Source organism: Cyrtonyx montezumae, unplaced genomic scaffold (genome assembly GCF_038088225.1).
Source record: "Cyrtonyx montezumae isolate F1298 unplaced genomic scaffold, pur_monq_1.0 scaffold_18, whole genome shotgun sequence".
NCBI classification, from domain to species: Eukaryota; Metazoa; Chordata; class Aves; order Galliformes; family Odontophoridae; genus Cyrtonyx; species Cyrtonyx montezumae.
The window spans coordinates 2957347-2970464 of record NW_027071914.1 but is presented as its reverse complement, the minus strand read 5'-3'; the positions used below and the strand labels follow the sequence as shown (position 1 = coordinate 2970464).

Genomic DNA, 13118 nt, shown 5'->3' with positions numbered 1-13118 from the left:
TAAAATAGGGGTTTTCTTGTGTGTGTGTTTAGTCAGGAAAGTTGGCTGAAAAAACTCTGACAGCATCGAAGAGTGAGGGCTCTTGCTAGGGCCTATGCATGCAGGCTTGGCCCATTGTAATACCCCAACCCTATGGGAAATGGAGCGTTGTCCTATGGGAGCATGGGATGGCTCACTGGGAGCCAGCCTTTGCAGGACAAGAATCTTACCTGGGTGGGGGAAACGGGGTGGGTCAGTGTGTCTGGATCAACTTTCTTCATTTTGCAACAGAGCATTTCTATAAAGCCAGGATCTGCACAGCCTGAGAACAAGGGCACCCAGGGACAGGCGCAGAGCCCAGTGGGTGCCTTCCCTGGGGATGTTCTGCATGGGGCTGGGCCATGGCTCTCCCACTGCTGTCCCTGGAGGTGTAGGGCACCCAGCTGCCTGCTTTTAGGCTTCCTGTGGGCAGGGGCTTTGGTTTGTAACTCTGACGCTGTAGACGAGATGTTCTCACTCCTCAGTGTCCGTGTCCAAACCCTGCAATTTGGATTTGGGGCAGCAGTCTGCGTTCTGCAGTTTTGATGATTATCCAGGATTTTTCACTGAGCTGCACAGCATTCAGGTTGCTTGACAGAAGGGCTTCTAAAACCTAATGATTTCTGGGGTGGAATGCTGAACTTACATCAAAAACAAAACCAGAAACAGAGCAGTGTTGGGTTTGACAGCACGTGTCTCTTTGTGACATGTTCAGTCATAAACTATCCTGACTTGGCATTTGCTTGAAAACCAAAGTTGACGTGTCTTCTGCTGGATCTCACTCAGATCTCGTTTTGGACTGCAGTCTGGCCCTCCATGTAGGGTGGGTTCGGTCCTTTTTAAAAATGAACTGTTCCCAGGCTTTTGCTGCCCTTTGAGTTTGTTTTAGTTTTAGTCATCTAAATAAACACTGCAGTGGAACCTGGAACCAAGCAACTTCCAACAACTCAGTGCAGAACTGACCTGAGAGCAACCTCAAGTGCCCCAAACCAGGTCTACAAAGGCCTAAAACCAATGGGATGACAAAGCCAGTTTGCTTTCAGTTAAGTGAGTGATTAGTCTTTCGCATTCACCTAATCAGACTTTTTTTTTTGCAACCAGTGGAAAAAATCTTGATTTTTTTTTTTTTGTACTGAAAACTTAAAAGCTGACATTCTCATAAAATTAAAAGCAGAAGTGGAAGCTGAAATCAGCCTCCTCTGTTCTCAGCCCTCAAGTGTCATGAGGCTTTTGGTAACACTACAGCCTTTCTCAGCTGCTCATTTTCCATTGCTGGGCAAGCAGAAGCATCACATCCAAACTTCTATGAATGCTGGTGGTATTTGCATCTGGTTCACTTGTGATTTCACATCTGCACAGTGCTGGAAATGTGTCAGAAGAGCTTTCCAAACAGGAGTGGGTAGTCGTTGTGTCAGGGACAGTGTTATACAGTTTCAGGCTGTGTAGGCACACAGTGATTGTTTTGTCACGTTACTTGTCTAGGTGTTAGGTGCAAAAAGCTGCCCAGACCCCATCACACACCTTCCCTGACAGGCTGTGAAGGTCCTCCTGTCTGTTGTGAAGCTGAAGGAGGGCTGGCACGGGCACCTTGTGTTTGCATACCTGGTACCCTGGAATCACACTGGGACAACTCCTGTCCTTGAGCAGCGTTGCTTGGGGCAGCCAGCAGATGTTGAGCGCTACCTGGCATTTCCAGGAATCCCTGCTGAGAGTGGCACAGCCGTGTAGTGATTCCCAAAAGCCATTTATGGTTGAGCCCAGGGAAACTACTTTCCAGTGTTTGTTGCACTGAGGCTGCCTTGGCACAAAAGCAAATGGACGTAGGTGCTCAGTGGTGCCTTCAAAGTGGTTGGGGTTTGTCTGTGTTAGCCAGACCTTTGCAGCGTTAATGTTTGCTGTTAGCAATGGGCCTTGTCCTGGGTCTGTGCTTTTGGCAATTTGTTTACAGCAGCACGCTACATAAAAGTTTCTCTGGAGGTGGAAAAGAGGGGGGGGAAATGACGTGAATGTGGGGAATGAATTTTGTGGAAGAAGTTTTGATGTTCTGGGGCATTTTGGGATAGCAAGAGGCAGATCTTGGTGTTGTGGGGAGCGTGGAGGTCATTTTGAAGCTCCGTGTATTCAGAAGAAGGAGAGGACTTATGTGGATGCTGATGAATATTGAACAGCCATAGAGCTTGGGAAGGTGGGACAGTCTGCAGAAAGGGTGGGAGTTAGCTGGGAGATGCTGGAGGTGTTGGAGCTCCCACAGTGCATGAGGTTGAGAAGATGAAAGAAACGTGCTTGTAATGGAGGAGGCTCCTCTATTTCATGTGCGGTGAAAAATCGCATCAATTCTTAACAGTCTGGCCTTGGGGTGTGTTTGTACACACGTGCTTGGATGCCGACACTCTGATGGCTGTTTGAGCCAGAGGACCATGCTGTCCGTGGCACTGCATAGATGGGGGCTTCGTGTCTTCCCTTTGCTGCCTGGTCATCAGAGGTTTCAAAGCTCTGGGTGCTGAATGTACGTTTTAACCTGCATGGTCTGATGGATTTAGTTCACAGATTATGAAATCTGTGAGGTTATGAAGTACATTTAAACAAGCAGAATGCTGCTGGGCTTGGATTCAGACTTAGCTGATTTGCCAGCCAGCACGTTTGTATTTTTTGGTTGTACATCTAGTGTCTTAAAAGAGTGATTTGAATATTTAGGGTCTGTGCTGAGTCCTTCTGTGTTACCTTCAGGTAATGCAATCCCTAAGCCCCTCCTCTGGATACCAATCCTCCCAGGCTAGCCAAGGACAGGAGGTTTAGCTGCAGCCAGACTGGAGTTAGAGGAGCACTGTGACATTGGTGGCTCCTGCAAGCTGAGCTGCCTTGGGTGGCACTGGGATGTCCAGGATGGGGCTGGTGCTCAGCTCATCACTGCAAGGTCAAGCCAGGTGGATCAAGGGTCCTCAGAGTCACCTTCCAGGCATGTGTTACAAACATCTCTGGTTAACGGAGGCTTCTCAGCACAGCCATGCTACTTTAATTGTTTACTTTAATGTACTTTAGTGTTTGCTCAAAAACAAAGCAAAAGGTTAGGTCCCTTTTGGCAGCCACTTTTTGTTTGAAAACTACATTTCTTCACGATGCTGGTTTTGTGCTAAGGAGTCCCATTTGTGTGTTGGGTCACCTGAGAGCTGTGTAAGAAGTTTCCAGGTTTCTTGTGATTTCTCTTCAGCAAACTTCATGTTTTCCTTCGGATGTTTGTAAGGACCACCAGCTCTCTCTCCAAAACTGGAGCTTGACAAAGTCAGGGTTTGCATTGCAGAGCAGGCTTGTAGGCTTGGCTTCTGAACCTGCTTCTCATCCTGTGGCTGAGAGCTGTCTATCCCCTTCCAGGGAAGAAATGCCATCTTCTTGAAAGCTGCGTGATAATTTAATTTAATCCTTTTTGTGTTCAAGGAGCAAGTGTCACCATAAAGCTGCTAACATCCTGTCTCTTGTGTTTCTTGATGATTGCAGCTGTGTGTCACATCGGAGTGATGCAGTTCCCTGGGGTTAAACATTAATTACAATTACTGAGAGGGGACGGTCATCCCTGAGCCCTGCTCGTGCCTCATTCACCCTCTTTGGGTGGAGAGGGCACGCTGTGTGTGTCTGGTGCAGACACTTGCATCACACTGAGTTTATTTACTTCTAGGAAAGTATTAGTTATTACCTATAGAAAAGCATTAGGTTTCCCTAAAGCAGGACAAGCCTTAAAAGCCCCACATTTGTTGTTTACAAAAGGAGACGTCATTTGTAGGCTGGATCTATTCTCAATGATTTATGGGTGGCCCTTGATTTGATCACAGGTTTCTCTTTTTTCTCAGTTATATAACTCGATGTGGAGAGAACTAACGCCAGCCTGCAGATAATCAATGACCATTCTTGGTCCTAAACTCCACTGATTTAAGCTTGCCTCAGGGAAATTGATGTCACTACCAGAATGTCAGCTGATGGAGCTTGTGCTTGTGAGAAATGATAACCTAAAAGAGTTGATGTTTATGTTTGTTTAATAAATATAAACGTAGGATGTGCAACTTGATCTGGGGAGCTGCTTTGGCAGGGGGTTGGACTTGATGATCTCTAGAGGTCCCTTCCAACCCCTACAATTCTGTGATCTGCCAGATCTGCTACAAGGTCAGCAACTGTTCTGCTCCCACGTTCTTGCTCCTGTTATTGTCTAGATCTGATGTTTTAAACCAAAGTGTTTAAATGTTTTCCTGTAGTGCCACAAGTCCCCAGGTAATGAATGTAAGCCTACATGAAATACACTGCTGCTTTTAGGTGCCTTTCATGAGCTCAGAACTAGACCACAAGGTCTCAGTGGAGGCTAAAGATGACTGCTGAGGCTGGGAAAACAGAGCAAAGCCCAGCAGTGCATCTAACCAAGCAGGCAGTGCTCTGCAGGGATGGGCAGCGATACGTTCCCAGGCTGTCCTTCACTTAGCACCCAGAAGCAGAAATTCAGTTGGTTCAGGCAGGTGTAGGGAATGGTGGGTGCCACGGATCTGCTCAGATGTCATGTCTGTAGCTTGCCTGTGGTTTCAGGTCTCCTGAAGCAGTTGTTTCTTGAAGTTCTGACTCAAGTGATACTTCCTTAAATTTTCATAAAGTTCATTTTAAGAGTGATCAATGTCTCTCATCGTTACTGGTAAGTGCACATAGTTCTCTGAGATGCAATTAGGAATTTCTATCAACCAAACATGTTTCCAGATGAAGCCATCCCAGTTTGCTCCAGTTATGGATAGGCTCCTTCCTGTTGTGCTGATAGCAATACATTTGCCTGTTATGGCAGCAGCAGGTTAGGAGGCACGTCCCGACACGGCCATGGTCTCGCTCGGTTCACCCCTGCAAAGCCTGCAGCTCCCACCCCACACGTGCAAGACTGTGCCCATTTTGCATGCTTTCTGGAGTACCCAGTGCCTACAGACAGGTGTGTGCAAAACTGGGCCAAACTGGTGTGAAACTGGGTTTCTGAAGGCAGAAGTACCTTCTCTTTGGAGAATCCCCACTGCATAGATTCTGCATCACTTCCCCCGCTTTGTGAATGCACTTAGATGTCTTGTGTACATAATTAACCTCTCTGCTGCTCTGGCAGACACTTTTATTGAACTGCCCATCATGGCTCCTAAGTATTTTCCTCGGAGGATTGGGCAGGTTCAGAGGGCAGAGAGCTGGAGGAAGCGTGCACGAGGCTGAGTAACTCTTGGCAGTTATAGATGCAGCTTCCCTGATTTACGGCCTGGGCTGGGAGTAACAGTGTGCATTTGGGTCAAGAGGTGTCTGTGGTCAGCAGGCCCGGACATAAATCCTGCATGCTGTGCTTCAGGATGTGTATGACAGATCTGTCCTGATAATGCCAATAGAGTGTGGCTGGGCCTGGCTTCCAGCAGCACGAGCACTCAGATTGGCTGTGCTGTGAGGGGTGATTTCCCCTACATCACTGATGGAGCTTGGCGTGCCTGCTGCTTGCAGCACCTGCCTCGCTTGCCCCACTCCCTGACCTACCCTTAGAAGGTGTGTGTGGACGCAGAGAGCTGGGAGTGCTGAAAGCTGCAGTTTTAGCATGGCCCTGCCTCACTTTCCTCCACTCAGGCTTTTCCAGTCCACGCTGGGTGAGTCTGGAGGCTCTGAGCATTACCCATCTGTTTGGCTTGGAGCTGGGCTGGTGCAAAAGCACCGAAGTAACGTGCTTCCTGAGATCACACACTGCTGTGTTCATGCTGTGTGCAGCTCCCATGTCTTACAGGGGGGTTGGGCATGCTGGGTGCCTTTGGCCCTCACCTGGCGATGGCTCTTTGTGGCTCCTTGGGACTGCTGAGCCACACATCCCCTGAAAACTTAAGCATTGCATGCTGTCACCACTCAAAAGTAGAAAACAAAGGGCAGGATTTCTTCTGTAGAACGCAGTGTGTGAGTGTAACAGTGCCAGCATTAGAGGGAAATTCTCAGCAGTCCTTTGAAATAATTGTTGTGCTCTGCGGGGGCACCGCTCACCTGGGGGTGGTGTGAGAGCCCAGCACGGCGCTGGGGAAGTGCCTGGCTGTACCTCTGTGTGTGTGCAGAGGAGGAGGGAGGGATGCAGAAAGGGCCCATTTTCAGGGTTTTTCCGTGCCAAATGCAAGGTGCATGTGCCACATGGAAAGCTCAGGCAGGGGAGTTATCCCGACCTCATTTGTGAGGTTGAGTCTCGCTGCCCAGCGGGCGCTCCGGGGCCGTACCAGACGTGCTCCGTGCTGCTTGCTGTTTGTTCCCAGCCGCAGCCCATCACGGTGCGTTTGGTCACCACAGCCTTATCCGAGAGCTCCTGATGTCAGCGTGGCTCGGAGGGGAGGGGGAAGTGCTTGAACATAAGCTTAGCTAACAGCAGCTTAACACAGCATTACTGGTGGGGCTTAATTTGTGCCCTGATCTTTGCAAACAGAGAAACCTTTCAGCTGTGGAGGCATCTCTCCCCGCGCCGCGTTGTGCGAGCTTATTGTTGCCGTAAAAGCCGAGGAAGTTTGGATTTGCCGGTGCCCACTGAGCAAGATTTGTGAAGCATAAATGAGAAAACCTGCGCCGGCCTCCCTTTCCCATAAAAAGCTGCTCAGGTGGCTTAGTGCTGTGGGCTAATGGGGAGGAGGAGGAGGCGGCTGCTGCACCTGCTAGTGCTTTGGCTGGGGCTGGTGGCAGAGCTGCCGCGGGGTCCCCCCCAGCAGCAAGCTGTTAGTGGCAGCAGTGCCACAACAACAAAGGGCCCTTTGATCCTTTCCATTTGGAGAACTTAAAACGAGAAAGCAAAACTACAATAAGACCAAGTTGGGTCATAAAAAGGAGAGCGGCGAGAAGGAGCACCAAAGCGTGCTGGAGTGTAATTGCAGAAGCAGCAAATGCTTTGGCACTTAATTCTGCTTTGGTGTCAGTTCAGCATTTCGTGTTTAATACTGGAGAGACTGTCGCCAAATGCTCTGCACAAACAATCCAGTGCTCCTTGGTATGTTTGTGGTACTTGGAGAGACCCTGGCTCGAAGGCACCTCCCTGAGCTCTGCTGCCATCCACTGCAAGTCCAGGTTTCAGGAGCAGTTCTGTGGCAGAGATGTCCCTTCCTGGCTCTGGGGTGATCGCTGCTGCTCATGCCCTGTGTGGTACAGGGATTGTTGTTGCTGCTGAAGCCTCTGCTGCCCTGCCTGCCTTGCTGCCCTTCCTCTTGCTTCTTTGCAGGCCTGGGTGATGCTTGAGCTGTCTGCAGGAGGTGGATTTCAGGTTGGGTATTCTGCAGGTTTATCACAAGGCTGGCTGGCAGCTGCCATATCTAACAGCTATTAGCGATGTGTTTTAAACAAAAGAAGAAAAAAAGAAAGAAAGAAAGAAAGAAAGAAAAGCTCTGAATGCTTTCTCTGGCAAGAATTGGGGTCTCAGGAAAGTCATTTCTCTTTCCAGCACTGAGTGTGGGTGTTGGTGCCAGACTGAGGTTCTGTCCCACAGCCCTTCCTGCTGCACTCTACAGTCGTGGCCAGCTCCTGGAGGCAGCAGGCAGACCTGCTGGCTGAGAGCAGGGAAGGGCTGCTGCACACCACTCTGCTCTCGGAGCCAAAAGAAGGAAAACATCCTAAGCCATTACACAGCATTGGGCTTTTCTCTTTAAAACTTAATTTACTTGCCTAATTGCCTGCAGCCTCACCTCCCTCCAGCTGTGGAGGTGGAAGGGACAGAGCGCTGAGCTCACACCGCTCTTGGCTGGGAGGTGTTGGGCAGTTGTGGATGTGCTCTCTGTGGAGGCAGAGCTTTTGTGTGTGCCACCAGGATGTGCTGGACCAGCTCAGCCTGCCTCTGCTTTCCTCAGCCCCTGTCCCGTGCCCGTGGGCTGCAGGACAGGAGCATCCCTGGTGCTGCTGAGGTCTGTGTCCTCCCGGGGGGGGTCCCAGCTGGAGCATTGCCAGTGGGTTTCCTCTCCCTGTGCTGTCGCTGAGTGCATCCCTCGTGCCAGCTCTGCCCTGTGGGGCTACCAGGGCAGCGTGGCTGTGAGCCCTCCTGCAGCACTCAGCAGCTCCTGCCCAGCTCCCAGCCTCACTCTTGCTTATCTTAAAAAAACAGTTCAAGCCAGAAAGTTCTGAGTTTTGAGGTGCATCCTGACAGCTAAGTATGCATGAAATGCACCTGGCAGCATCTCCATGCTGACGTCGCAGGAGTGGATGCAGCCTCATATTGGTGACAAATATGTCATCGGGGCTCCAGAGAAGGGCGGGCAGTCTGATCTTTTACCTGGTATCGACCTGAAAGCCCCCGATGCTTGGCAAAAGTTGTCTCCCTTTTCCATCTCTGTGGTGCAGAACAGAGGGGATGGGGAGCCAGGCCCAGTGAGTGAGCTTTGTACTGCCATTTAAGAGGGACATGGTGAAGTGATGGGCACCCGATGAAAACAAGGTGACGAGAAATACTGAGAGCCCTTGTAAATTGTTTCTCGCCCTTATCATGGGTCCTGTTCTCCATGGTGTAGGTACCGTGTGTGAGTGATTTATGTGCTATTGAGGATTATAACAGATGCTCTAAAATCGTCTTGTAAGTATCTGAAAATCATTTGTCTGTCTCAGGCGTGCCTTAGCACGTACAGGAATGCTCTGTTTGGGGAAGAGCGAGCTCCTTATCCTCATTTATCTCCAAGTACTTGTAAATGTTGCTGTAATTTCGTGTTATCAAATCATTTAGCTCTTCCTTTTCCAAAACGAAATTATTTTATCTCATGCACTTTGTTTACTTCAAATTAGCCCTGAGGTTGGCCTGGAGTTGCACCTTGTTATTCCTACACCTCCCGTCTCTGTCCTAGGCGATGTTGGCAAATTTGAAGGTATAAGTAAATACTTTTTTGTTATGAATAGAATAACTTCCCCCTCCTACACACACGTTTTCTTTTAATTCCAGTCTTCATTTTCCATGAGAAACTGACATTGCAGTGCAAGCGGAAACCTCCCAAATTGCACGAAAACGCCTCAGTTCTCCTAGCAACAAGGTCAGGGCTCAACGCCAGGGCCTTCTGTGAGCACGGGGGAAACGGCCGCTCCAATTACCTGCTGCCCTGCAGGACAGATTTGGTCGCTTCATCAGCACCTGGGCTTGGGTGGATTTGAAAGCCAGCCATGGTATTGTTTAAAAGTTCTCCATTCTTTGGGGAAAGGTTTGTAGTGGGCTGAGCCCTGAGAAACCCCGGGCTGGTTTTATGGCTTCGCATTGAAACCTGGTGGAACCCTGTGGTGTCAACTGATTTCCTCTTCCCCGCTCATGTGGCTTTGATCAAACCCAGGACTCGGAGAATGACCCCCCCAGGACCTGAAACCCCGTGCTTTGCCCACCTTTGCCATTCATTAAAGCGTTTTCAGGCTTCACATTATAGATGATAAAATTCAGACCTTTGTGCCTGGCCTGGGGTGAAGCTTGCCAGTTGTATGGCAGAGCTCAACCCCGTAGAGCTGTGCGCCCCAGGTCAGCTGTTTGTGCTGAAGGAAGTCATCCAGCACCTTCTCTCACACCTTCTGCCTGCTACTGCCCTGCTGTGTTGTGTGCCCGTAATGAGGCTGGCATGTGGTAACGAGGTCCTGCAGCAGGGTGCTGCTTTCATGGCTTTCGGGTTGGCGCACCCCAGGCTGTGGCAGTGCCTTTTGGGAATGCCTCCAGCATCCAGCAGGAGTCCTGCCCCACTGCAGCCAGATGGGCTCCTTACCCCAGTACCTGCAGCCGTGGTGCTATTTTCCCTTCAGCTCTGCCTCGGTGTCCCCTGGAGATGTGGCAGAGACATGGCCAAAGGATGATACCGCTGTGTTTGTGTGGGAGGGGGTGAATTTGATGGGCTTGCAGTTCCCAAAAGCCCGAATGGGACTTCACTGGGGAGCTGGACTGGACTGATGCCATGCTGGAAATCCTTCCTTTGGCATTGCTAAGTGTTAGATTAAGTCCTGTCTGAAACTCCATAGTATGTTGGTCACTGTCCAGAGCCTGTGAAACACCCAAGGCTGAGACGGCATCCAGAGCTGGATGAGCCATCGCTACTTGTTGTAGCCCAAACCCGAGTGCCGTTCAATGCTCTTGATGTGACACTGCTAAATCAGCAGTTAAAGGACAGAAGGTTTTTTCTGCCAGAAGATGAATAGAACTTCATCTATGCTGAAGGACTGAAACGTGCTACTGGGTGTCACAACTTCCCTCAGTGCTGCAGGTGCTGCAGAGACTGGGGAGTCCTGAAAGCACCCTGGGTCAGTGCACAGCCCTGCTTGGCACCCAGGCCTGGCTCTGGGGAGGAGTCCCCACGCTGAGCCAAACCCTTCCTGCCAGTGAGCGGTCTGGGTGGATGTTTTGCCCTGGGGTGCTCAGGGAACAGGAACTTCTGACCTCCAGTTCTACACCTGACCCTGGCTCGCTCTGCAAACAGGAAAACCACTTAGAGATGTGCTCTCAAAGCCAATTCCTTGAGCTTTGACTGACTGTGCTCAGGCGGAGATGGACAGGGGAAGGCTGACGTCCGCCTCTGCATCAGAAATGAAACTGTCTTCCAAATCCTGGAAGAGCAGAGGTATATATAATATATATAATATATATGTAATCCTGTATATCATCCCCTTTGGCAGTGGGCTTAGTCCCCACGCTGTGCTAGCTCTGGGGTTTGGTAGGCATGTGGGATGCTTGACCCATCCTGAGGAACTGCTCGGCATGGGGACAGCCCTCCATGCTGCTGTGCTGCCGGGGCTGGCTTCCTCCTGACCTCAGATTGCAGCAGCAAGAGGATGGGGCCCAGGGGTCCGAGCAGGGTCGGGAGCACAGCACGTGCCCGTGGCCCCAGCACCCATCTGTCTCACCCCGGGAGCTCCACACGTGGTTTATCTGCTCGCTGCCATGCCTGGGATGCTGCAGGAATGTTCAAAGCACTCAGAAGGCTTAGAGTAAGGCTGGTAATAGTTCTAGCGGGATTTGGATAGTTATGGACACAAGCCCATAAGGTATTTTGGAAAATATGTGGAAAGCGAGCAGTAGAAGTAGAAATAGCGTCATCTGGCCAATGCAAAGTTCTGTTTCCCCTGATAAGTATGAGGTTTCTCTGGAACAAGTTCAGTTTCTCCTCCTTTCTAATGGAAAACTCAAAGCAAAATGTCCTGCGTTGCTTGAGGGTGAAGGAGCTGGATGGGATAAAGCACGGCCTGTGAAACATCTCTCTGCCCTTCCGTAGGAGGGGTCAGAAGGAAGGTGAACTCGTGTTGCTTTTGTTTTGGTTTCTCTAACTCATTTCAGTTTCAGCTGATGGTTTGTTACTGCTCCTGTTAGCGATGTTTGAAGCGAAACCAGGGTTCACATGGTTTTATTTGTGCAGGGTAGGGTTATGGTCAGCGAGCTTGCCTTTGGATAACAACTGGTTGTTTTTTATCCCTTTTTCAGCCTGATGGCACCAGCAAGGAGTGCGTCTTCATTGAGAAAGTCCTAGAAAACAACTACACGGCGCTGATGTCAGCGAAATATTCAGGCTGGTATGTTGGATTCACCAAAAAAGGGAGGCCACGGAAAGGGCCCAAGACCCGGGAAAACCAGCAGGATGTGCATTTTATGAAGAGGTACCCAAAGGGGCAAGTGGAGATACAGAAACCTTTCAAGTACACAACAGTCACCAAGAGGACTAAGAGAATACGACCCACCAACCCCAGTTAAAAGCAGACGAAACGGTGTCACAGTAATAAACCACAAAAAAAAAAAAAGAAAAAAAAAGAAAAAAAAAACTGCACCAGAGGAATATTTTTACATTAAAAATAAGGAAGAAGCTCTATTTTTGTACATTGTGTTTAAAAAAATAAAAAATAAAAAAACTTAATAAAAGACTAGATGGCAAACGCTGGGGAAAAGCTGTTAGGGATTTATTGTGACTTGAAAAACAAAACGAACTGCTCTATTTAAATTGACTTCTTGTTGTTGATGACACACAGGTGCTTATTTCTCTTTTTGGAAAGGACAACTTTTCAAGCATATCCCCAGAGGAAAAAAAAACCTAATTATTAAAAATAAACCAATAAAGCCAAAGAAAACCAAAGTTCTTTCCCAAAGTTACTGAGACCCTGCCCTGAAACTTGCCAGTTTTGCAGTAATCTATTTATTGCCTGCTGCAAGCTGGACCGAGACACGATGGTGTGTGCCACAGTCATTGAGTTTCCGTGGAGTTCTCGACGCATTGATCTTCTGTAACCTTTCTGACGACATAAGGTGTCACGGCTCCGTGATCCTGCATTATGCTCAGTTCTGGAGAATGCTGCTAAATACATTCAAGTGACTACAAAATGACCTAGTACACCAATGATAAGGGAATATTTTAAAACCAGCTATATTATATATATTATATATATATAAGCTATTTATTTCACCTCTCTGTATATTGCAGTTCCATGAACCAAGTATTACTGCCTCAACAATTAAAAAAAATTATTTAAAACACGTGTATATATTTTTGCTGCTCATGCTTCTTTCCCTTTGCTGGATGGTGGTTTTGTTTTTCATGGCTGTTTACCTTCCCTGTGAGGGCCTGTGGGATGGTCTCCCTGCTATGAGCATTACTGCCAGTTCTGTAATTCTGCCTTTCCCTCAGTGCTGTCTTCTTTCTTCCCCCTCGTCGCTCCCACAGTGGAGGAATCTTACGTGGGGCGATGGGCTCAGAGCAGGGAAACACGTGCTGGAGTTTTGCAAGAGCGAGGCTTAAATGTGATACTTTTCAGCCCGCTAAATATTTCCTAATGCTTTGGCCAAGGAAAAGGTAAACTGGAAAATTAGCATGTGACTCAATTAACACATACTTACGCGTGGCTTACGTTTCCTTTGCTGGAGCTCTGGAGAGGGTGCTTTTGGTTTCCATGGTGTCGACAAGATTCAATATTATAACTTCTAGGACTCACCCTAGCCCCGACCAGCCCCCGGGCCACCCCCTGCCCTCCTTGCCACGCACGTTTCTCCCCACCTCTGGGTGCTCCTCAGCACAGCCCATTTTCCTTACGAGACTTCAGCAGAGGATTTGGGTGATGCAAAGCCACGTATAAGCATGAAGAACTTGTCCGTGTTTGCAGACAGCACTTGCTGACCCTCC

General features: G+C 49.1%; 1 protein-coding gene across 2 annotated transcripts in view; it reads left to right on the top strand.

Annotated features, from left to right (window-relative positions):
- The window catches only part of FGF18 (fibroblast growth factor 18), a 63772-nt gene extending 51319 nt beyond the window's left edge, over positions 1–12453 (top strand). For both annotated transcript variants that reach the window (XM_065734957.1, XM_065734958.1), the window contains one exon: positions 11435–12453. In XM_065734957.1, the coding sequence (XP_065591029.1) occupies positions 11435–11701 (267 nt within the window). In that variant the 3' untranslated portion in view covers positions 11702–12453. The remainder of the gene's footprint in view (positions 1–11434) is intronic.
- Positions 12454–13118: the final 665 nt, after the last annotated feature.